Below are 26,496 nucleotides of genomic sequence, written 5' to 3' on the forward strand. Positions count from 1 at the left end.
AGAGAGAGACAGAGAGAGAGAGAGAGAGAGAGAGACAGAGAGAGACAGAGAGAGAGAGAGACAGAGAGAGAGAGAGAGAGAGAGAGAGCGAGAGCTGCTCCACTCCAGCACACACAGCGCAGATCCGCTCTCTCTTCGGAGACACAGTGTCCCGCAGCTTCAAGAGCTTCTCCGCGCTTTAATGAGGCTCCGTGGCTCCGCGGAGCGGCGGAGGGAGACGGGGGAGCCGGGGGAGGAGGCGCGGGGAGGCCGCGGAGGGGCCCCGGAGGCACCGAGAGAGCGAGAGATGGCGGCGGGAGGAATCACCACGCTCCCCGCTTTACCGGAGGACGGCGCCAGCGGAGGCTTTCCTCCGGTGAACTTCAAGGAGCCCAAGCGGCTTTACTGCAAGAACGGCGGCTTCTTCCTCCGGATCCATCCCGACGGTCGAGTGGACGGCATCCGCGAGAGGAGCGACCCGCGCAGTGAGTGCATTTGTGCTGTTCTTCTTCCGTGGAAAAACAGACCCAGAGCGTACAAAGACTCTTTATGCGGCACAGATGAAAATCAGGCCCTGGTGATGATGATGATGGTGATGTCAGATTTCCAGGTCCACCTTCAGTCTCTGAGTTCTTGCTTGTTTTCAGAAAGCGCCTCTAATGTTCTCAGAGCGCTTCGGTTCTCTCAAAGTTATGAACTAACGTTCTTCCACTACACTCTTAAAAATAAAGCTGCTTCACGATGCCACAGAAGAACCTTTGTGTCTAAATGGTTCCATAAAGAACCTTTAACATCTGAAGAACCTTTCTGTTTCTTTGTGGCGAAAGAAGGTTCTTCAGATTATAAAAAGGTAAGAAAGAGATGGTTCTTTAAAGAACCTTTGACTGAATGCTTCTTTGTGGAACCAAAAATGGTTCTTCTGTGGCATCGCTTGAAGAACCTTTTGAAGCACCTTTATTTTTAAGAGTGTAGCGTTCATTCAGAGCGATCTGGTCTTTTAACCTTATAATGCGTTCAAAATCTGAATACTGTTTTCACATTCAGGCTCTGTTTGGGGCCAGTCGTTACTTAGCATTTTTAACCCGATCTCATGAAAGTGCGTATCAATAGCACGAGTTAAACGTACTATTTATACGCAGAAATTGACTTTGGCGTGCATATGATACGCAATGGGTAGGATTAAGGGTGTGGGGTAGATGCGGATCATATGCACGCGAAGACTGTATTATATGCACTTCAAACACGTGCGTATCATATGCACGCCAGAGTCAGTTTCTGCATATCAATAGCACGATTTTCTGTTTGTATTTGGGTTACTGTTTATACACATTTTCATGAGCCCGGGCTCATTTTTCAGCTAAAACCATATTGTAGCTGATCAGAAACTTCTCATTAATGAGTGGATGTGGAAAAATGCAAAGCTTTCTTTGGTGCCTCTGCACTTACGCCTTATTTAGTCATTAAAACATAAAAAAAATATTTGAAATTTCAATTAAATACAATTACGTACACACACACAAAATATATAATGTAAACTATATATATATATATATATATATATATATATATATATATATATATATATATATATATATATATATTCAATATTGATGAGAAGTTTTATTTAAATATCATTGTATGAAATTTACAGTATTAGAACATAGAATTTGAGAATTAGCAGCATCAGCCACATTGGAATGAATGGAATTTAATTAAATTCCTGTGTATTTATCACTCGTGCTTGCTCAAAAACAGTCCAAACTAACATCAAATCAACGTCATGCTGAAAGGCAGTTATTCAAACTGATAAATAAATTTGACTTGCACAAACTTTCACTTTCAGATGAAAAAAAGTGATCAGTTTTTCTTACTGCAATGGCTCGTTAGTTGGTGGTTATCAACAAAATTCAGTCCCGAAAGCGTGTGAGATATGGAGAAAAGGTGAGAGAAAGGTGAAATATATTTGACTAAATGTGTTTCATATACTTGGGTCCCAAATGATCTGAAAGCACAACATGTGATTTTTTTCTAAGGTTACGTCTCTTAAAAAAAATAAATGAAGACACATAGTTCAGGAGTTCACAGACTTTAATTGTGTTCAGTTTGTGAAAAGTATTACATCATGGATTTTTTTTCAACATGAAGAGCAAATGTTCTCCTTATTCCAAGTCCAGTTTAGTCGGAATAGAAACTGAAACAATGATCTCTTTAGTTTAGACTCATGGTAAAGGTTTAGAAATCCTGTTGTTAAGGGCAACCATTGATTGACAGTTCTCAAACCCCGCCCACCTCACGCTTCATTTATTCTGAGCTGAACCTCTGTGATTGTCACTGTTTACATCATTTCTGAGGGTAATCAACACGATTTGTTACTGCTGGTAACCATTTACAATAATGCAAAAATGAATGCATTAACTAACAGTGAGCATGCATTTGTTACAGTATTTATTAATCGTTGTTAGCTTTGATAAAAAATACAACGGTTCGCTGTTTTTCATGTCAGCTCAGGTCCAATCAATAATATGAACAGATGCAACTTCTGATTTTAAATATGTGTTGGTAATGTTGAACATTGACTAAGATGCTTCAGAAGTATGTTTCATAGTTCAGTTTGTTATTAGTTTATTGACTCTGGAACGCTTTACCTCACATTGCAAATTGATGCATATAAATAAAGTGTATTATGTATGTGTCATTTTTACAAATGAAGACATTTCTCAGATTTAACTCTCTTTTTGGGACAAATCTGAACCTGAAATATGGTACAGTAGTTCCAAACACGCAGTGTTGGTGTTTTGTTGAGCGTGTCTGTCTCTCATTAGTCAGGGCTGCTGTAGACATAAACACTCAATGAATGACGCCACTCATCAGCTAACGACAAACTCATTAATCACACTCTTTCTCGTCATGTCATGATCTGAGCGTCTCCGCTTTAATCTGATCCCAATACAAACATTGTCTCATCACAGCAACACAACACTGAACAAACATGTGCTTAGAAAATCATCTGTGAAACCTTTTTAATCTGTAAAAAACCATAAAGCAACTCGTGCATTTCTGATGTACAGTGGGTACGGAAAGCACCCCATATTGACGAGCGGATTCGCCTCTGATTGGACATCGCGTTCACACGTTCAACAGAAACCTCTGTGATTGGCTACAATTCTCAACTTGGCAAAACATGTTTGCTGCATCCAAATTTGCATACTATCCGTCCTAAATAGTATTCAAAAATAGAATTAGTATGTCCCAAATCATAGTATGTTGAAAAGAGTATGTCAAAGTTTCCCGGATCGTCTTCTACTTGAGATTAAAATTCGAAGTGCAGATCGATGCACACTCTAACAGCTAATATTGCCCACAACACATTGTGCGGTGGACGAGGTTAAGGCTAGAAGGGAGACAGCTCTGGCTACTGGGCATGCGCACATCAATATAGTGTAATTGTTGTCACACTGTACAATAGGGATGGGCGATATAGGATTAAAAATATATCACGGTAATTTCTGGTATTTATTGCGATAATATTAAAGATGATCATTCAGGAAATTGTATGCATCTACTAAGAGACAAAAATTTAAAAAACTTTCTTTAGAGAAAAGTCTTATCTTTCCTGTTTTTACCCTGGTGTTGTGAGCATTACTGCGTACACATATAATGTAATGACTATTTAATTCATACTGGAAGCTAGAGGGCGCTCTTGCGCAGAAACTCCACACATGCATCGCAGAAGTAATAGAGTAAAGAGTTTGGACTTGGTAGCGAAGCACCACTTTTGACTAAGAGTTTGTGTGTTTGTTTTCTCGCAGTTCGGCTGCAGCTCCAGGCCACGGCCGTCGGTGAAGTGGTGATTAAAGGGATCTGCGCGAACCGTTACCTCGCCATGAACGCGGATGGACGACTGTTCGGAACGGTGAGACGCTCTCATTATCTGACAGCTCTCAGGCTTTACCTAATTAATACACAGTGCTGAGAGTAACGTTGCATGTAGCTAAATTACGTCATTTAGTTACAAACTAAATGTAATTGTAATTAAATTACAGTTACTTATGAAAATATTGGAGTACAAAGGGGGTTACTTGCATCTGAATTTGTTTTTTTTCACACACATACAGATTTAATTGATTTCTTTCATATAATGCATTGACTGCTCTAAAATATGAGACACCAATGTTTCAGGAGTTTAGGACACACGCTTACCCTATTTGGGTTTATGCATATGTTTTATTAACTGTTTTTTCCAAGGCAGTGTTTCCTGTCATAACTATGCAAAGATTTGATTTCAAAAACTGTATCATAACTATTAAACTATATCTAGTTATGATATTAAATCGATATTTAACCTCAGAATGATCTCAAAGTAAGTCTGATTTTGTGGTGGCTGTGCTTTCAAATTAAATGATTAAAATCTTAATTCAAGTGATGAAGTATTTCGAAAGTGACAGTAATCAGTGTTGAGTACTACATAAGGTTAAACCTGCCTGCTTTACATGTTTCAAAATGATTAACAGCTGAAAACATTTGTTAGAAATTTAGAAAAGTAATCAAATGTAATCAGTTACATTACTTTAATAAAATAATTGAAATACTTGCACTACTTATTACATTTTAAGTAGGGTAACTTGTAATCTGTAACCTATTACATTTCCAAAGTAACAAATTAGGTAAGTAATTAATTAGGCCTGGGCGATAAAACGGTATCGATATTTATCGACGGTACACCTTCTTCTATAACGATAGAAAAATTGTTCGATATAGTGCACGATATAGGCACGTGCTCTGAGTGACGCAGACAGCACACACAAACACGAACACATGCTGAGTGCTGTGCCTGCCTGTGATGAGGAGATTGTGAATAAAAAATGAATATTAGTTGAATTTAAAATAAACATTTGCATTTGAATGCAAAACTAGTACAATCAAATGTTAGGTGTGCGTCATCAGTGGCGTGCGAGATGCGGTGATGATGATGAAAGTCACGTTTTTGCATTTTAATGTGTTGTTAGTCTAGCCCACGAGACGCGCCGCTGCTGCGTTATTCATTCAGAATATTAGAGAAATATAGAAGCTCAATGCGGAGAAGATCTTGATTAGGTTATAACCGAAACCAAGCCATTCACACAGATGCATAGTCAGCACATTTTTTAGACGGACAAATATGACTGCTGCACTCGCGTCTCACACAAGAGATGTATAGAAAGCCATGCAAAGTTAAAACAGTTTAAACTTTTAGAAAACACATCACGAATTTGTGGAGGTTTATTCCTTTTCACTGCGTCTCTTATGTTTTTAAAGGCAGTCTGTGTGAATGGCGCTTCGGCTCTTTGTATTAAGCAATGCATAAATACATGATGCTGTTTTGTTCATAATTGTTTATGCAATTTACGAAATTATATTTTATTTATATAAGTTAATTTAGACGTAATGCACATTTTTTATAGACAGTTATTTCCTTGCGTTGACAATTTAATGCGCTGCATTATTTTGCTCATTGCGCCCTCCTGTGGCCTATTTAATCTGCATATAAAACATTAGAAATTAGATATTTGTTTAATTTTTATTTTGTGTTTGACTGTTAAAAACAATATATTTGTTGTTTGTCTCAATACATTGCGTTAATTTAAAAATACAGTGGTTAAATGTAAAAAAAAAAGTTCTATTGCTCTTTGTTTTAAAAAAGGTTATAAAAAATATCAATAATTATCGATACCGAACGATATGAAACATTATATGTTGATAAATGTTTTAGCTATATCGCCCAGCCCTATAATTAATACATAACCGGTACATGTGACCAGAGTTGGGAGGTTGATGTGATGTCAAGTCAAATTTATTTATATAGCGCTTTTCACAATACACATTTTTTGAAGCAGCTTTACAGAAATCACCAAATCAGTATATTAATTAATTCATGCCTTTAGCAGATTAGAGCTGGATGGTAATATACAGTAGTTTACATTTTGCAACTATAAAACCAATCAAGCCCTTGAGATTTATGACCTCATATTAATTAAGAGACTGCATAAATAAAAATATATATTCATATTGTATTCATTCATTTGTTACACTGCAGGACTATTCCAGTGAACTGTAAAAAAAAAAAAATTTAAATGAAACTTAAAAGAAATAATGAGTGACTGGTTACAGAACCTGACAGAAGCCAGTACTTCTGTCATAGCACATCTTGAATAATCTGAAAAATACTGACACACACACACACACTCTCACAGACACACACACACACACATGTTTACTTAATCTGAATGGGGGCATTTCATAGACATGTTATTTTTATTTCAGTTCACAAATTTGACCCCAGAATCTGGTTAAGTCGAGTTGATTAGAGCTGTGAGAGTCTCTGTGCTCCTCAAACAATGCTGACATTGATGACGGAGGTGTTGCACAACAGTCAATGAACATTTACTCTGTTCCAGCTCTCCTTGTTCAAAACTCACGAGAGGAAACATCCGCGTCGGCTCTAGAATGAAAAGTTTCACTTGACATCAGCCGCCTTCATGTATATGATTAAAAATAAAGGTTTCAAAAGGCTGTTTGCAGCAAAACCATAGAAGAACCATTTTTTTACATTGCAAAAATGATTTTTAATCAATAGTTCCGTCTTGTTTTCTAATACAAATATCTAAACATTCTTAAGATACATTTACTAGAGGAGCAAACTTAAGATATTAAGTTTTGTTTTCTGAAAAAATTGTGTTTTGTTTCAAACAAGAAAAAGAAAAATGTAGGGGATTTTATGGTACTAAATTATATTTATGCCGTAGTTATAATCCATTTTTTACCTGGTAGCTACTTTTTGAGCGTAGACCTGAAAATGAAAATATTTAATATATTTTTTTTTTCTGAAATTTTGTCACTATTTATGAAGAAGATATTTTGCAGATTATTGCCGCAGTGAAAAATGTAAACAAAAACAAAAAAAGTTATGGAAGTTAAAAGCCCATTGTTATGAAAAATGCACAAAAATAGTCATTTCAGTTTTTATATGAAATATACATTTTGCAAAACTTGTTTTTCTCTAAAACTGCTAGCAAACCAAAGCTAGAAATCTAATGAAGTTGTGTTCCAAATTTGAGGTTGATATCTCAAAAAATGAGCATTCAGTAAGACTGTTTGGGTGCAGTACCAAACGTTTCCACCAGATGAAATTTGCTTCTCATTAATTTCCAATGCGGTCATTTTTGACCACGAAAAAACAGTACAAGCATGATATTTTTTTCTTCCAGGACCATTTAACCTTCTCGAATCATGTCCATGTTTTGTGTGTGTGTGTGTGTGTGTGTGTGTGTGTATGTGTGTGTATGTGTGTGTTCACATAGCAAGTGCCAAAACCTTTACCAGGTTTCGTACCATTCTGATAAAGTAAAAAAATATTTAAAAACTACAGTCTAAAATTGTTCAGTCAAAACTAACCCAAGAGTGCCAGAGGTTTAAATATTTGCACTAAAAATTAAGACAAAAATACAAAGTAAGAATGATTTTTTGCATTGTGGTTCCTCAAAGAACCTTTCAGCAAACAGTTCTTGTGTTCCAAATTTGAGGTTGATATCTCAAAAAATTAGCATTCAGTAAGACTGTTTGGGTGCAGTACCAAACGTTTCCACCAGATGAAATTTGCTTCTCATTCATTTCCAATGCAGTCATTTTTGACCACGAAAAAACAGTACAAGCATGATATTTTTTTCTTCCAGGACCATTTAACCTTCTCGAATCATGTCCATGTTTTGTGTGTGTGTGTGTGTGTGTGTGTGTGTGTATGTGTGTGTATGTGTGTGTTCACATAGCAAGTGCCAAAACCTTTACCAGGTTTCGTACCATTCTGATAAAGTAAAAAAATATTTAAAAACTACAGTCTAAAATTGTTCAGTCAAAACTAACCCAAGAGTGCCAGAGGTTTAAATATTTGCACTAAAAATTAAGACAAAAATACAAAGTAAGAATGATTTTTTGCATTGTGGTTCCTCAAAGAACCTTTCAGCAAACAGTTCTTAAAAGAACCATTTTTTTCTAAGTCTGAAGAACATTTTAATAATATAAATAATCTCTTTACACTGTAAAGAACTTTGGAAAGGTTCCACAGTTTCACTGCTGTAGCTGAAACAAGAAAACAGCTGAGGTTTGAGCTGCAAAAATCTGAGAGAGCATTGAAAATCTGGAAACAGAGAGTTTTAAGATCAAATCTAGCTGGAGAACGTGATCACCAGGTTTAGTTCATGTAGCTGCTGTCATTAAAGCAGAGGAAACATGCCAAATACTAAGAAAATTCATTTTTAATTGAACTGTTCCTACTTTTACCCGCTAGGCCTGTCGCAATAATCAATATATCGACTTATCGCGCAATATACGTACATGACCTCAATCATTTTTGGTGACGCAATATATCGCACATTATATTTACCTAAAAATTAATGTCACCATGTTTTGTACATTGCACTGTGTCTTTTGCAGCTTCTCGTACATGACGTGGTGTAGTCGGTGCTAGTTCACATTTAAAAAATGCTTCTACAAAAACACATTATGATTATATATTCAGTGGCATAAAACGGTCTATAATATGACAATAATATCGCTTATCGCAATTATTTCTGGTGCAATATATCGCACAACAAAAAGCTGTTATCGTGACAGGCCTATTACCCGTTGTTACGCTGATTATATGTTTAATAGTGAAAAAGGTATTTAAGCTAAAAATGCAAAATTGCATAAATGTACAATTTGAGCTACAATGATGCATGTTAATGTTCTCGTTAGGTCTCAATTAAAACATTTTAAACGGCAAAGCTTATAAACTTCATTTTTTTTGTCAAGCTGATTGTATCTTTTTTGTGAAAAATGGTATTTATGCTAAAATATGTAAATGTACACTTTGAGCTACAATTATGTGCGTTAATATTGTCATTAGTGATGAAGGTCTCTTAATGAAACTTTTCGAACTTAAAAACATAACTTTACCTGTTGTTAAGCTGATTATATGTTTTGTGCTAAAATATTACTTTTAATGCTAAAAGCGCAAAACAGAAGTAATTGTACAATTCGAGCTACAATGATGTGCATTAATGAAAGACTAATGACAAATAAACTTCAAAACTTTTTAACTTTCACCAATTGTTAGGCTTATGATATAGTAAAAAAGAGAGAGATTTAATGCTTAAAATACAAAACGGATATAAATGTACAATTTAAGCTACAACGTCTTGTCTTAATTATGATGAAGGTCTCTCAGTTAAATTTTTCGAACTTCAACATTTTTTAACTTTTACCAGTTGTTATACCGATTATATATTTTATATTGATACATTTTGTATTTATTAATGTTAAAATTGCAAAACAGTGTGTTAATGAGACTTTCATCAGTGTTGGGGGTTACAAGTAATGCGAGTTACGTAATCAGATTACTTTTTTTGAGTAACTAGTAAAGTAATGCATTACTTTCACATTTAAAATGAAATATGAGTTGCTTTTTCAAATAAGTAACGCAAGTTAATTTGTTTTCCCATTTATTCACTGACATCCCCCCCATCCCTGTGTTGAGAGAAATCTGAGTAAACCGAGGCAATTCCTTCAGCCTGAGGTTTATTCATTTCATTTTTGGTGTGAAAGGGCCCTTGCAGTTGCCAAGTGTCGCACCCCATTGGACTTGTGTTGTGTTTTCATCGCTCATGTGCTCTGTGTGGCCTAGTTTTCCCTCTTGTTTGATCGTGTCATTCGGTTCAGGTGTGTCTCAGTGATCATCTTCATTTGCCTTATGTATTTAAGTTGTGTTCAGTTCTCTGTTCCCCTGTGTTTGCCCTATTGTGGATTATTAAAGGCTATTTGCATTCATCTTCGCCGTGCGTTTATCTCACTGTAGCGTGACACTAAGAATATAACTTTAAGGTTTTTTTGTTATTAAAAAAAAAGCAAGCCCAGCCCAGGTGACAAAAAGTAGCGCAAAAGTAACGAAATACGTTACTTCCATAAAAAGTTTAATGCAATATTGTAATGCATTACTTTTAAAAGTAACATCACTAATGACCACAATTAAACTTTCAAACTTCACAACTCTTACCAATTATTATTATGTGGACTATATTTACTAGTGGAAACAAAAACATATGTAATGTTTAAAATGCTAAACAGGTCGGTGTATAATTTGAGTTACAGTGATGTGTAAATGTTCAAACTTTTAACAATTGTTAAGCTGATTATATATGTTTGTGATGAAAATGGTATTTAATGCTTACAGGCTTATTTTGCTTAGTATTTTTTGTCTTTTTCTAGTCAAAATATCAAAATATTCTTAAATTAAGATGCATTTCCTAGATAAGCAAAATGACAAGATATTTAGTCTTGTTTCCTGGGGGAAAAGTAATAATGTGTGTGTGTGTATTTATATATACATAATATACACAGAACACACGCATATATTATGCAAACAACTTTTATTTTGTATGCGATTAATCGTGATTAATAGTTTGACAGCACTACTTAAGATATTATGTCTTGTTTTCGGGAAAAAATTATCCAGATTTTGTTAGTTTTTGCTTAAAACGAGTACAAGATCTGCCAATGGGGTAAGAAACATAATCTTATTTAGCCTTCGAATTAAGATTATTTTTCTTACCCCATTGGCAGATATTTCACTTTTTTTTCACTTCAACAAAATTTGGATAATTTTTTCCGAAAACAAGACATAATATCTTAAGTCATTTTACATGTCATGCATCAGTAAATGCATCCTGATTCAAGAATTTCTAGATATCTACAAGACAAAAATACTAAGTTTGCAGTGTATGCTACAGTGATGTGTGTTAATGTTGTCATTCTCTCTCTCTCTCTCTCTCTCTCTCTCTCTCTCTCTCTCTCAGAGAAGAACAACAGATGAATGTTATTTCCTCGAGCGCCTGGAGTCAAACAACTACAACACGTACCGATCCCGCAAGTATCCCGACTGGTACGTGGCTCTGAAGAGAACAGGCCAGTATAAAGCGGGTTCGAAGACCGGCCCGGGCCAGAAGGCCATTCTGTTTCTGCCCATGACAGCCAAGTGCTGATGGAGAGATGCGGTCAAACACAGAGCGAGACGACAGACCACTGACGCAGACGCGCTTCTAACCAACCTTACGCCAAGACACGGAAAAAACGCTTCTATCTAGGAACGCTTCCCAAACAGATGCACTTGGAGAGCATTACAGGGTTTATTTGTTCGTGTTCAGTCACCTTGGAGATATCAGCAATATCCGCAGAAGACCATCTCAGATCCAACTTTCCACAATACTCTATTATTCCACTGTATTCCCTCGAGCAAGGGCAGCAGGGTTGGCTCGGAGAGTTCACTTGATCTGCACTAAACGCTCTTGAATTCATGACTGCATTTCTCGCAGGAGTGTTTTTAGTACGGCTACAAAATGTGAGTTTACTTTAATGCTGCTCCTTTATGCAAAAGGCTCGCAAGTATTTCTATACTGTATTTTAGAGAAAGAAAGGGATTTGCAAATGCAAAGGTTTGCTTTGATGAGTACATCATGAATGTTTTTTTTTGGTAAAACTTTATTCTCTTTTTCATATATATATATATATATATATATCATCTTGGCTGAGAAAAATAGTTTAGTTGCATCATTGCTGCGAGTAACAGTAAGATTAACAGTAACAGTCTATCTTTTTTTTTCTTTTTGAGGTAACTTTGAGAAATCAGAGTTTAAAACCTCCAGGCAGATTAGGCGAGGTATCGTATTATAAAGTTCAGAAACTAAAAGTGGTCCATCTGCAACACGCTCTTGAAAATAAAGGCTCTTCAGTGGAACAAAGAACCGTTTTGCCATTTAATCAGTTTTTAAAAATTCTGGTGTGAATCTCATGAAGAAGTTATGCGTAAAGTAAAGACAATTAAGTGTATTTTCAGAGCCAGGTTTTTCTTCTTAGTGCCATTATTGTGAGAAATGTCCAATAATTATAAATACTATCGTGATAAATATTTCATTCAAAAGTACTTTATAATATATTAAAAAAATGATATTTTTTATTATATTTTTTGCATGTCACAGTAAGTTACTTAGAAATGCAAAAACTAGGCTTCATTTTCATTATTCAAGACATTTCTGTTTTGATTTTTGGGTAAAATAAGACCCAAATATTTCTGAGATATGTATTTTAAAGATAGGGTCTTCATGAGATTTAAAGCATTTTCGGTTCTAATTGCGACCTTTATTTTGAAGAGTGCATTGCAAAAAAATGTATTTGTTTTCTTATTTTTGTTGTTGTTGTTTTTTTAATCAGGACACATTTAGAGATGCAGAACGACCTACGATATTAGGTTTTGTTTTCTGAAAAAATACCAAAATCAAGCGAGTTTGCTTAAAAAGATTTTTTTTTTCAAAAGTTTATTTTTCTGACCCCACTGAATTTAGGATTTAAGCATAAACGCACTTAATCTTGATGCATTTTTCATAAAACAAGACTAACCCCCGGTTTCACAAACAAAGCCTATAGTCCCAGACTAAAATGCAAGTCTGAGCTGTTTCATCTGAAAGAAACTTGCACTGATTGATCTTAAAATATATCAGTGCCTTTGTTTTGTCTCAAGATGCACGCCAGTAATGTTTTTTTTCTAAGGCACGCTTATAAAAACAACTTGCATGTCCTAATTGAACTGTGACTTAGTCTAAGCCCTGTCTGTGAAACCAGGCCTAAAGGTTTTAAGTCACTGTGCTTCTCCAGTAAATGCATCTTGATTAAAGAATGTACTGTACTGAGAACAAAGCAAATGGTTTTGTGCAGTGTGGAGTTGCTCTATGGCGTCTCTGGCAGTCGTCTGTGGTAGAGCTGATAGAAAAGGCCGGAATAAACGGCCGGCATCTGCTCCATCGTCAGGTCGATGTTCTGGAAGCCGTTTTCCAGTCCGTACAGCAGGAGTCTGGCGACGCGACTGGTGATCGGCGTGGTCTCGCCGGTCTCGGCGAGTTCTGTCAGATCCAGCCATTCGCAGCGCAGACACTCTTGAGTGCAGAAGTCGATGCGGAAGGAGAGCGGGCTGAGTCTGCAGATCAGGTACATGTCGGACATCCCGAACGCTCCCGGATGATTGTGCTGCTGACGGATACTGAGGAGCGAACAGAACTGCGATCGCACGCCGGTTTCTTCAAAAACCTCCCGGACGGCCGTCTCGCCTGAAATACAGCGTCCAGTTAGAATAGAGAAATAAAGCAATAAAGAATTTATAACAGCTAAGGGGTGTTGTTAGACCCACTAAAACCCCCTTAGCTGTTATAAAGTCAATGTAAACCACGGCTTCATGGGGCTTATTGCTTTTATAAAACAGTTAAGGTTTCACAAAATAAAACCGAGCAAATAAAGTGTAATGATAATAATAAAACCATTATTCTTCCGCCAAACAATGTAGTTCCTCAGAAACAGTTGTGGTTGTGGTCGAGCAGCACACAAACGGAAACAAAGGTGTTCATTTGTAGAGTAACTTACGACAGCTTAGAACGCGGCTCAGCCAATCAGAATCAAGGACCGGAACTGTCCGCTTTATAATTCAAAATAAACTCTCCAATCTCGGAGGCAAGTAAATACTGTCACGGCTTCACAGCAACATTAACGTAGTTGGTAGAAATTCACATTAGACTTTAAAAGAATAGTTTACCCAAGAATGAAAATTAGCTGCAAATGTGCTCATCCTCAGGTCAGTCAAGATGTAGATGAGTTTGTTTCTTCATCAGGTTCATCAGTGTCTCAGCAATGGATGCTCTCCAGTGAATGGGTGCCGTCAGAATGAGAGTCTGATAAAAACATCACAATAATCCACAGCACTCCAGTCCATCAGTGAACATCTGGAGAAGACAAACGCTGAAACTAATCCAGCATTTTAACTAAAATATGAGTCCATAATCCATAATAACACTTCCTCCAGTGAAAAAGTGTTTCTCCAGTTGAAAATCTGCACAGATCAAGCACCGTTTAAACGGCTCTAAACACATTTTGAGACAACAGGATGGATTTATTATGGATTATAGACTTGCATGTTAGTTAAAAACGTCTTAATGCTGGATTAGTTTCAGCTTTTGTCGTCTCCAGATGTGAACTGATGGACTGGAGTGCTGTGGATTATTGTGATGCTTTTATCAGCTCTCATTCTGACGGCACCCATTCACTGGAGAGCATCCATTGCTGAGACACTGATGCAATGCTGCATTTCTCCAAACCTGATGAAGAAACAAACTCATCCTAATCTCGGATGGCCTGAGTACATTTTTCTCTAATTTAATTTTTTGAGTGAACTGTTTCTTTAAATACTTTCACACAATCAGTTTGACTAATGCTGTATCTTATATCACGAGATTTAGAGAAACAGAGTAAAATAAAACTTAAAGGCAGAGAGTCCTGAATGAAATCTTGTATTGTACGCTTGTGTACACAATGCCATTTACTGAACTTTTATACAGAACATTTATTTTTTGGAGAAAGCTTTTGTGATCTATGCAAGGATGTAATCGATAAATAATCTAGTTTATATACAAGTCATTTGTTGACAGAAAAGGCTTAGTTTTATTTGTAGTAAAGAAGGGCATTTTAAGGGTCTCAAATATTAGATGATGTTCTTATAAATGCACGTTTCTTTTACTGCTTTTATCTTGTGTACAAGAACGTTCTGTTGTGATTGCGTTTCGATTCAGTTTAACATCAGTTCTGGATCTGAATCCGAATCTTACCGATGTTTTCTCCGAGATCTGACAGACCACCGGGAAACTTCCAAGCATTCTTCGTCTGAGAAGGAAAGACAATCATGTTTAACACGTGCATGTTATTTTAGCTGTATTTCTTAGAAATATATTTTTATTGGAAATTAGTCATTTTATCTTTCTGCTATTTTATCGTTTTTATATCACACGTTCACAGATGATCTAAATATTATTTATATCTATCAACACAATATTAAATATTTTCATAAAAATGTTATCTTATAGGGTTTAGATTTGAGACGGTACACAGTATTTCCATATTGAGTTTTAAAAGAATATAGAAAATGCTGCTAGTTATGAATGAAACTTTGATTCTTACTTGAGTGGTTTTTGGTCAATTGAAAAAAAAAAAATATATACAGTGTAATGTAACAGCTTTAAAGGTTTGTGACGTGAGAATCTTCTGTACTATCAATACAAATCGATGAGTATTTTTGTGGGCAATTATGTCTGAAGAGTGTATTTTAATTCTATCATTAATATTAAGTATTTGCTGCATTGCAAATGAAAAACAAATTCAGTGTTTTGTGCAACAATGAAAACATTTAATGTCTTTAAATAACTTTGTTTTCTAAACACTATAAATGTATAGCTCATAATACCTTACATACTGTTTAATAGATTTGATTTTTAAAAATAAATTAGCAAAAAGAAAAACTAAATCGGAAGTGTTAAAGTGATTTATACTCTGTTCCCGTTTCCTCTTTCATGTTCTCATTGTTAACTCCTGATTGTTTTCACCTGTTTCTTGTTGCTCTGTTACGCTGAGTGTATTTAAGCCCTTGTGTTTTCACTGTTCTTTGTCGGGATTTATCCATTGTTTGTACGTTTAGGTTTGCTCTCTATGTTTCCCGTTACTTGGGATTGGTTTTGGACGATCTTAGATTTATGCATTTTATGATTTTGTGGTTTTGATAAACTTTAACAGCATCTGGATCCCATTCTCCCTCGTCTGCAAATGTAGCAATCCATCCTCTGCAGTGAATGGGTGCCGTCAGAATGAGAGTCCAAACAGCTGATAAAAACATCACAATAATCCACAGCACTCCAGTCCATCAGTTAACATCTGGAGAAGACAAAAGCTGAAACACATCCAGCATTAAGGCAATTTTAACTCAAATACGAGTCCATAATCCATAATAACTCTTCCTCCAGTGAAAAAGTGCATCTGCTGTTGTCTCTCACATCAAAATCCAGCCACATATGTGTTTAGAGCTGTTTAAACGGTGCTTGATCTGTGCAGATTTCTCTCCTGATTCAGACCACTTTTTCACTGGAGGAAGTGTTATGGATTATGACTCGTATTTGAGTTAAAATTGCCTTAATGCTGGATGTGTCTCAGCTTTTGTCTTCTCCAGATGTTAACTGATGGACTGGAGTGCTGTGGATTATTGTGATGTTTTTATCAGTTGTTTGGCCTCTCATTTTGACGGCACCCATTCACTGCAGAGCATCCATTGCTGAGACACTGATGCAGTGCTACATTTCTACAAATCTGATGAAGAATTGATTTGGGGTGAACTATTCTTTTAAATTACTATTTCACCTAATAGCGCCGTTTACATTGTCTGCATCATTGTAATGTGTCATTGTTTTTCCACTGGTGAAAGATGAACCGCTCAGCAGGGGTTTTAATCATTTCCACACTAGAGAAACATCTCCACGAGTGGGTCCTTCTGCTCCGCGAAGATAAATAACTCGACTGAAATGAGCTGCAGGCCGACCTCTGATACTCCCAGAGATATTTTAAACCTGAACACGCAGGCCATTTTACCAGTAAATGACGACCGAAGCGGGCCGTGACGCAAGATAAAAGCTGCTGGATAAAACAATCCTTCGAGTTTCCATTCCAGAGCTGCCTCGAGCTCAACCCAGCTGTTTGTTTTACTGGGAAACGCTCTTGAGGGCTGGAGGCAGACGTTTAATGAGGTTACACAGCATTCATTATCACTCGAAGAGCCGCTCGATCGCAGTCTCAGCTCAGAATTACTGAATTAGATTCTGGATTTCTGTCATCATTTACTATAAAAGTCTGTTGACCATGTAGTGTTTTCTTTCGTCCGTGAAACTGAAAACAAGAGGTTTAGCAGAATGTTCACGCTGCTCTTTTTTATACAAGACAAGTAGATTTGTGTGGAGACAAAACAAACACGAGTCCATTAAAACAGTTGAAATGTTTTCAGAAAATTCTGATATTAGAATAGAACGACATGTTGTTTTGGTGTTTTGATATGACAACATCCTAAACTGTAAAAACTACTATTTAAACAACAGTTTATACAATAATAAACCTCACATTTCAGCCTAATGAATGATTATGCAGTATGTTATATCCATCTTATTTTGCAATGCGGGAGTAAACCGTTTTTTTGTTTTTGTGCGATTCTTTAGCCTCTATAGGTAAATAACTAGAAGAATAGCAATATGCAGTAATCAATAAAACCAGTGTGTTTAGGAATCTGAAAATAAATGTTAAACAATCTGATAATGCATGCATTATGAGCTGTTTCTGTACAGCTAAAATAAATAGACTAATAGAATAGAGTTACTAATGGCCACACTATTAGAAAAATGACAAGAAAATCCAACTGGAATTTCTCAGACATCGTTCCCTTCAGATAGATTCATAAAGCTGAATATATGAATAAAAACTCCTTGGATTTGCAACGATAATGTGAATATCAATGTTAGAAAAGTTGAATGTGAACTAGTAAATGGTGCTCACAGGACATAAAAACATGCTTGGGTAAATCATAATTATTCGATTAAAAAATTCAAAATTATAATATAAGTAGTCCTTTTTTTAACTTTATCTCATAATTTCACTTTTTGTCAGAATTTCAACTTTTTATCTCATAACTATGACTTAGTATGTCATAATTGTGACTTTTTCCTCTCATAATTATGACTTTTGGCATAACTGACTTTTTATGTCATAATTTTGACTTTGTATGTCAGTTTCGACTTCGCATGTTATAATTTCTCACTTTTTGTCATAATTTCTCACTTTTTATATCATAATTTAGTTTTTGTCATCATTTTGACTTAGTATGCCATAATTTTGTATTTTTTATCTCATAATTATGACTGTCATAATTTAACTTTTTGCCATAATTTTGATTTAGTATGTCATAATCTCATTATGATTTAGTATGCCATAATTTCGATTTTTTCATCTCATAATTATGACGTCTTGTCATAATGTTTTACTTATCTCATAATTATGACTTAGTATGTCAATTTCACTTTTTGTCATAATTTTGACGTATTTCGTAACTATGACTTAGCAGACCTGTCATAATTGTGATTTGTGACTCATCTCATAATTTACTTTTTGCCGTAATTTTGACATTTTTATTTCATAATTATGATTTAGTATGTCATAATTTCACTTTTTGCAATAATCTCTCACTTTTTTTATCATAATTGAGTTTTTGTCATCATTTTGACTTAGTATGCCATAATTTTGTATTTTTATCTCATAATTATGACTGTCATAATTTCACTTTTTGCCATACTTTTTTTTTTTTACATAATTTTGATTTAGTAAGCCATAATCTCATTATGACTTAGTATGCCATAATTTCAATTTTTTCCATCTCATAATTATGATGTTTTGTCATAATTTTTTACTTATCTCATTATTATGACTTAGTATGTCATAATTTCACTTTTTGCCATAATCTCTCAGTTTTTATATCATAATTGAGTTTTTGTCATTATTTTGACTTAGTATGCCATAATCTCATTATGATTTAGTATCCCATAATTTCGATTTTTTTTTCATCTCATAATTATGACGTTTTGTCATAATTTTTAACTTATCTCATAATTATGACTTAGTATGTCAATTTCACTTTTTGTCATAATTTTGACTTAGTTTGTCATAATTTCAACATTTCATGTCATAATTACGCCTTAGGATATTATAATTATGACATTTAAAGTCTTTAAACTTTAAACTAAATCATGATTTGTTCAGCGCTCTGTTTACACCAGACAAGCATTAGCAGCAGAGGGCTGTGGCTTTAATTGCATGTTTGTTTACATGCTGCCAAAAACTACAGGGATGACACTGTTTACATGCAAATAAAATAATGTAGGGCTTTGAAGCAGCACAGAGCCTTTCATCAGACACATGAGAGACGTCAGTGTTAGAAGTGAGATTGATTCTGTACCTTATTTCTGTCCTGAACAACAAGGACTTTGCCGTTGGATTCGTCCACAACAGCACCTTTAAACAAGACAACAAGACATAAAACATGGTTTTATATGCTTCAAGAGACCTCCTGCAAAGCTACAGTACTGTTTAAAGTTTTAGGCACCTGTGTAAAATGTTGTAAAGTGAGGATGCTTTCAAAAATAATGTCATGAATAGATTTTTTTTATCAATTAACTTCTATTAACTAAATTATATCAACATTTGGTGTGAGCATCCGTTGTGTTTAAAGCAGCGTTTGCCCTCGGTGCACCTGAGCAGAGTTTCTCTGGAGCTTCGCAGGAGGTTTCTTGAACCTGTATTTATAACTTTTTTGTTTTACACCAGATTATAAACAAAGAGTGATTTAAGCATTTACAAAATGTGGATTAACATGTCTTAACCCTATAAACTGTATCATATTTGATACGCAAATTTCCTGTAAATGATGAACATGATCAAACTTTGCTGTTAAATGTGTTTCTCACACAATCTCCTCATGTCTTTATTTCTTCAGCTCTCAATCACTGCATTACATGTTTGGATCATTTCACTCTCATCTTACTGAGACAGATTACTGGAGATATAGAGCGACCGCTGATATTTATTTAGATCATTTTATGTCAGTATCATGCACTACGGTTATAAAGATCTCATTGATTTACATTACAAGCATCAGAATAAAACTGAGCTGGGGTTTTTTTCTCCATTTTCTCACTTACAGTCTATAAGAGCCATAAAATCCTGATAGATCAAATATGATCCTCAACAAATAACTTTGTGAGATTGCTATTGCTGCTCTGAAATGGTCCTAAAAATGCTTAACAATGAATCCAGCTACGGTCTAAATAAAAGCACACAGAGGCTGTTGGTTTGGAAGTCATTCAGAAAGGAAATGCGGTCGGATTATTCACTGCTTGAATATTCCAGTCGTGGGATTCACCTTCACAGCATTCGGCTTTAATCAAACACAAACACTGCCAGACTGAGCTCATACAGTCTTTCTGGGCATGTTTGGACATGTCTGTGTCCGGACCGGAGGAGCGGCGCCGCCTGCTGGTGAAGGACCCTAAACCCGAGTCATATATGTGACCCTGGAGCACAAACCAGTCATAAGGGTCATTTGAAATAAATAAGCTTTCCATTGATGTATAGTTTGTTAGGATCGGACAATATTTGGCTGAGATGCAACTATTTGAAAATCTGGAATCTGAGGGTGCAAAAAAATCTATATATTGAGAAAATCATCTTTAAAGTTGCCCAAATGAAGTTCTTAGCAATGCATATTACTAATCAAACATTAAGTTTTGATATGTTTACAGTAGGACATTTACAAAATATCTTCATGGAACATGATCGTTACATGATCTTTATATTATTTAGTCACTTTGGGGAGGAGGGAATGATGCATGAAGATGTTTTAGGAAAAGGTTTAATGGATAGACAGGTATACAGAGCACTAATTAAATATGTACGTGACCCTGCAGCACAAAAGCAGTGTTAAGTCGCTGGGGTATATTTGTAGCAATAGCCAACAATACATTGTATGGGTCACAATTATACATTTTTCTTTTATGCCAAAAATCATTAGGATATTAAGTAAAGATTGTGTTCCATGAAGATATTTTGTAAATGTCCTACTGTAAACATATCAAAACTTAATGTTTGATTAGTAATATGCATTGCTAAGAACTTCATTTGAACAACTTTAAAGATGATTTTCTCAATATTTAGATTTTTTTGCACCCTCAGATTCCAAATTTTCAAATAGTTGTATCCCTTATGACTGGTTTTGTGCTCCAGGGTCACTTATATTCATCTCTGGGCGTGTCTAGTAAGCTCAGATCTACAGCGGTTCAGGGTCTCTCCATGGAAGGGCATCAGTGAGTGCTACATTAGGACAGAAGATCTTCTTATCCATGCCATACTCCTTTTTCTACTCTTCCACCCAAAACGATATCCTCCATCATATGAATATTCCCAACACTCCTTACCAGTGAGATACTCATTCTGCTCTTACCAGCGACTCCTACTTGATGTGTGGCGAACGAAGGCAGTCTGTCCTCTCCCGGTCCGAGCCACAGACTGAGAACGGCCTTGTCTCTCCGAGCGTGATGGAAGCCGAAGCCGAGACGCGCCGCGGCCGCAGAGAGTCTGCTGAGAGTGATGGGGACATGCAGCCATGCAGCGACCCGTCCATCTGACCGCCACCGACTGAGAGACACTAACACACACACACACACACACTCTCTCACACAGACACACACACACTCTCTCTCTCTCTCTCACACACACACACACACACTCTCTCTCACACACACACACTCACACACACACACACTCACACACACACACACTCACACACACACACACTCACACACACACACACTCACACACACACACACTCACACACACACACACTCACACACACACACACTCACACACACACACACTCACACACACACACACTCACACACACACACACTCACACACACACACACTCACACACACACACACTCACACACACACACACTCACACACACACACACTCACACACACACACACTCACACACACACACACTCACACACACACACACTCACACACACACACACTCACACACACACACACTCACACACACACACACACACTCTCTCTCACACACACGCACACACACACAGAAACATGTCAATACACTCTATATTATATGCACTAAGATTAATAGTTCAAGAAATGACTTTTATTCATCAATAATGCATTAAATGTATCAAAAGTGACATTAAAGGTTGCATTTAGTTGATTAAAAATTGTGAAATATTATTACTATTTCAAATTACTGTTTTCTATGTGAATATCTGTTAAACTGTAATGTATTTCTGTGATGCGCAGCTGTATTTTCAGCATCATTCCTCCAGTCTTCAGCGTCTCATGATCTTCAGAAATCAGTATAATATGCTGCTGCTCAAGAAACATTTCTGATTATTACATTATAACAGACATTTACATAGAAAACAGCTATTTTAAATGGTATTAATATTTCACATTTTTACTGTATTTTTGATCAAATAAATGCAGCCCTGGTGAGCAGAAGAGACTTCTTTCAAAAACATAAACAATCTTTTTAGTGGTGATGCATGTATAATATATTTGTGTTTATCCTGTAAAAAAGCAAAGTTTAAAGATTTTGTAAATAATAATAATAATAATAATAATAATAACAAACATTATGACATAAAGTGTATTTGAAAAACTATTTCTAGGTGATCCAAATGTGCTTAAATGACTATCATTGATCAGGTCAGATGCTCTTGCTATATATATATATATAAGCCAAACACTAAGACATTAGTATTCTTCTTTTATTATCTTATATTAGCCTATATATTATATTTAATTTAAATATACTTTAATTACATTTAATCGCTCAAGAAACATTTCTGATTATTACATTATAACAGACATTTACATAGAAAACAGCTATTTTAAATGGTATTAATATTTCACATTTTTACTGTATTTTTGCTCAAATAAATGCAGCCCTGGTGAGCAGAAGAGACTTCTTTCAAAAACATAAACAATCTTTTTAGTGGTGATGCATGTATAATATATTTGTGTTTATCCTGTAAAAAAGCAAAGTTTAAAGATTTTGTAAATAATAATAATAATAACAAACATTATGACATAAAGTGTATTTGAAAAACTATTTCTAGGTGATCCAAATGTGCTTAAATGACTATCATTGATCAGGTCAGATGCTCTTGCTATATATATATATATAAGCCAAACACTAAGACATTAGTATTCTTCTTTTATTATCTTATATTAGCCTATATATTATATTTAATTTAAATATACTTTAATTACATTTAATCTGAACTCAAATGAATTACAACGTAATCTGTATGCAAACAAACAAAACTAATAAACAAAAGAAGTAAAAACTGAAAAACTGAAAAATATGATTAAAAAGCAGCTGTGCATGTGAGGGAAATACATGCATGCATACTGTACATAACACGCAGTGCCATTTACAGACATCGCACTTATGCATGAGGTCATTATTATGTATTTCATGTTGATGTTTGTAGGTGATTAGGCTCCTGTACCCCGCAGCAGCGCGCTGAACTCGTCCTCGCTGATGTCCGGCGGAAAGTCTCGCACCGTCACGCCTCCGAAGCGATCCACATCCCCGGCCAGCGGAGGCCAGCGGAGCCGCTCCTGACAGCCGGAGCCGGAGCGAGCCGAGCCGGCGCAGACAGCCGAGGACACCCGGCGGAGCACAGAGGAGACCCGGCACAGCCCGGCGGACATGATCCAGCTCACCATGACTCAAACAACCAGCAGCCGAGCCGACGCGTAATTACTCCAGGACTGGCGCACATTAAATTGCATAAGCGCTTTAATGCTGAGGGTTTTAATCTTTAACACACGGGCCCCAAATATGATCATCCTCTTACGAGAGACCCCGTCCTAAAATTAAAAATACATTTATTCTTCTATAAGAGCCCATTTATACTGTGAAAAACCAATGTAATAAATATTAAAAGTTTATTTGGAAAATATTAAGTTACATTATTATTATTATTATTATTTTAAATTTTCTTTATTATTTAATCTAATTTTTATTATTTCTTTATTTTAATCTAATTTTTATTTCTTTTTATTTACTAATGTATTTAGTAATTAATTAATTAGTATTTTATTTTTACGTTAATCTAATTTTATTTAATTATTTTTAGTTACGCATTTATTTACTTATTTATTTTAATCTGTTAGTTCGCTGGTTATGTATGTAGTTATTGTTTATTTGAATCTATTTATTTATTTTCATGTTTATTTATTAATTCATTTTATTATTTATTTGCTTGTTTTAATCTGTGTTTTTTTATTTAATCAAATTTTTGATTATTTATTTATTTTAATTTATTATCCTTTTATTTACTCATTTATTTAATTTTGATCTAATTGTGTTTGTTATTATTTAATTACTCGTTTGTTTACTATTTATTTTAATCTATTTGTTTGTTTGTTTTAATCTCTTTATTTATTTTCTTTAATCTATTGTTTACATTTATTTATTTTAATCTAATTTTTATCTATTATTTATTTAGTTTACTGTCATTTATTTATTTGTTTTAATCTATTTTTATGTTTTGTATTAATCTGATGAATTCATTTTAATCTTGAAAACATTTTGGGTTTAAGCACTTTAGTGGTATATAGTTCAATATTATGATATCCGACTGCAATACCATGGTACTTGACTAGATATATAATGCCGATATAAGTAAAGGCACAGGGGTTCGTGTCGATAAAGGTTGTATTGTGTAACGGTGAGGTTTTAAGGCCTTTATATTGTGTGTTTTACGGTATCTGAGGGGCGGAGCTGAACTTTCACATGTATTTCTGTGATGCGCAGCTGTATTTTCAGCATCATTCCTCCAGTCTTCAGCGTCTCATGATCTTCAGAAATCAGTATAATATGCTGCTGCTCAAGAAACATTTCTGATTATTACATTATAACAGACATTTACATAGAAAACAGCTATTTTAAATGGTATTAATATTTCACATTTTTACTGTATTTTTGATCAAATAAATGCAGCCCTGGTGAGCAGAAGAGACTTCATATTATAATAATTATTTAATATTGTTATATGGTACAGTATAATAATATCGTTAATATTAATTATAATTTTTATTATAATACTAAAAATGAATTTAAAGATAATATTAATAATAATAATAATAACAAACATTATGACATAAAGTGTATTTGAAAAACTATTTCTAGGTGATCCAAATGTGCTTAAATGACTATCATTGATCAGGTCAGATGCTCTTGCTATATATATATATATAAGCCAAACACTAAGACATTAGTATTCTTCTTTTATTATCTTATATTAGCCTATATATTATATTTAATTTAAATATACTTTAATTACATTTAATCTGAACTCAAATGAATTACAACGTAATCTGTATGCAAACAAACAAAACTAATAAACAAAAGAAGTAAAAACTGAAAAACTGAAAAATATGATTAAAAAGCAGCTGTGCATGTGAGGGAAATACATGCATGCATACTGTACATAACACGCAGTGCCATTTACAGACATCGCACTTATGCATGAGGTCATTATTATGTATTTCATGTTGATGTTTGTAGGTGATTAGGCTCCTGTACCCCGCAGCAGCGCGCTGAACTCGTCCTCGCTGATGTCCGGCGGAAAGTCTCGCACCGTCACGCCTCCGAAGCGATCCACATCCCCGGCCAGCGGAGGCCAGCGGAGCCGCTCCTGACAGCCGGAGCCGGAGCGAGCCGAGCCGGCGCAGACAGCCGAGGACACCCGGCGGAGCACAGAGGAGACCCGGCACAGCCCGGCGGACATGATCCAGCTCACCATGACTCAAACAACCAGCAGCCGAGCCGACGCGTAATTACTCCAGGACTGGCGCACATTAAATTGCATAAGCGCTTTAATGCTGAGGGTTTTAATCTTTAACACACGGGCCCCAAATATGATCATCCTCTTACGAGAGACCCCGTCCTAAAATTAAAAATACATTTATTCTTCTATAAGAGCCCATTTATACTGTGAAAAACCAATGTAATAAATATTAAAAGTTTATTTGGAAAATATTAAGTTACATTATTATTATTATTATTATTTTAAATTTTCTTTATTATTTAATCTAATTTTTATTATTTCTTTATTTTAATCTAATTTTTATTTCTTTTTATTTACTAATGTATTTAGTAATTAATTAATTAGTATTTTATTTTTACGTTAATCTAATTTTATTTAATTATTTTTAGTTACGCATTTATTTACTTATTTATTTTAATCTGTTAGTTCGCTGGTTATGTATGTAGTTATTGTTTATTTGAATCTATTTATTTATTTTCATGTTTATTTATTAATTCATTTTATTATTTATTTGCTTGTTTTAATCTGTGTTTTTTTATTTAATCAAATTTTTGATTATTTATTTATTTTAATTTATTATCCTTTTATTTACTCATTTATTTAATTTTGATCTAATTGTGTTTGTTATTATTTAATTACTCGTTTGTTTACTATTTATTTTAATCTATTTGTTTGTTTGTTTTAATCTCTTTATTTATTTTCTTTAATCTATTGTTTACATTTATTTATTTTAATCTAATTTTTATCTATTATTTATTTAGTTTACTGTCATTTATTTATTTGTTTTAATCTATTTTTATGTTTTGTATTAATCTGATGAATTCATTTTAATCTTGAAAACATTTTGGGTTTAAGCACTTTAGTGGTATATAGTTCAATATTATGATATCCGACTGCAATACCATGGTACTTGACTAGATATATAATGCCGATATAAGTAAAGGCACAGGGGTTCGTGTCGATAAAGGTTGTATTGTGTAACGGTGAGGTTTTAAGGCCTTTATATTGTGTGTTTTACGGTATCTGAGGGGCGGAGCTGAACTTTCACATCGGGAAGTTTACATTCACGTGTGTGTGTGTGTGTGTGTGTGTGTGTGTGTGTGTGTGTGTGTGTGTGTGTGTGTGTGTGTGTGTGTGTGTGTGTGT

At 34.9% G+C, this 26,496-nt stretch overlaps 2 protein-coding genes across 3 annotated transcripts; one reads left to right on the forward strand and one right to left on the reverse strand.

Annotated features, from left to right (window-relative positions):
- The first annotated feature begins 90 nt into the window (after nucleotides 1-90).
- LOC107568661 (fibroblast growth factor 2-like) lies at nucleotides 91-11,666 on the forward strand. The gene is made up of 3 exons (XM_016254638.1): nucleotides 91-464; nucleotides 3,789-3,892; nucleotides 10,845-11,666. Exons 1-3 carry the CDS (start codon nucleotides 182-184, stop codon nucleotides 11,028-11,030), a joined length of 573 nt encoding a protein of 190 aa, XP_016110124.1. The 5' UTR covers nucleotides 91-181; the 3' UTR covers nucleotides 11,031-11,666.
- Nucleotides 11,667-12,530: 864 nt separating this feature from the next.
- nudt6 (nudix (nucleoside diphosphate linked moiety X)-type motif 6) lies at nucleotides 12,531-25,427 on the reverse strand. Of its 2 annotated transcripts, XM_016254637.1 has the most exons (6): nucleotides 25,254-25,427; nucleotides 23,023-23,244; nucleotides 20,939-21,142; nucleotides 18,899-18,954; nucleotides 14,691-14,745; nucleotides 12,531-13,145 (listed from the first exon to the last, which is right to left on the reverse strand). In XM_016254637.1, exons 1-6 carry the CDS (start codon nucleotides 25,324-25,326, stop codon nucleotides 12,769-12,771), a joined length of 987 nt encoding a protein of 328 aa, XP_016110123.1. In that variant the 5' UTR covers nucleotides 25,327-25,427; the 3' UTR covers nucleotides 12,531-12,768. The 2 variants fall into 2 exon arrangements, with proteins under 2 accessions (XP_016110123.1, XP_016110122.1); XM_016254636.1 differs by lacking the exon at nucleotides 23,023-23,244 and having other exon boundaries at nucleotides 25,107-25,427.
- Between the last annotated feature and the right edge of the window lie 1,069 nt (nucleotides 25,428-26,496).

The sequence above is a fragment of the Sinocyclocheilus grahami genome, unplaced genomic scaffold (genome assembly GCF_001515645.1).
Source record: "Sinocyclocheilus grahami isolate Dianchi unplaced genomic scaffold, SAMN03320097.WGS_v1.1 scaffold1269.1, whole genome shotgun sequence".
Classification (NCBI taxonomy): Eukaryota; Metazoa; Chordata; class Actinopteri; order Cypriniformes; family Cyprinidae; genus Sinocyclocheilus; species Sinocyclocheilus grahami.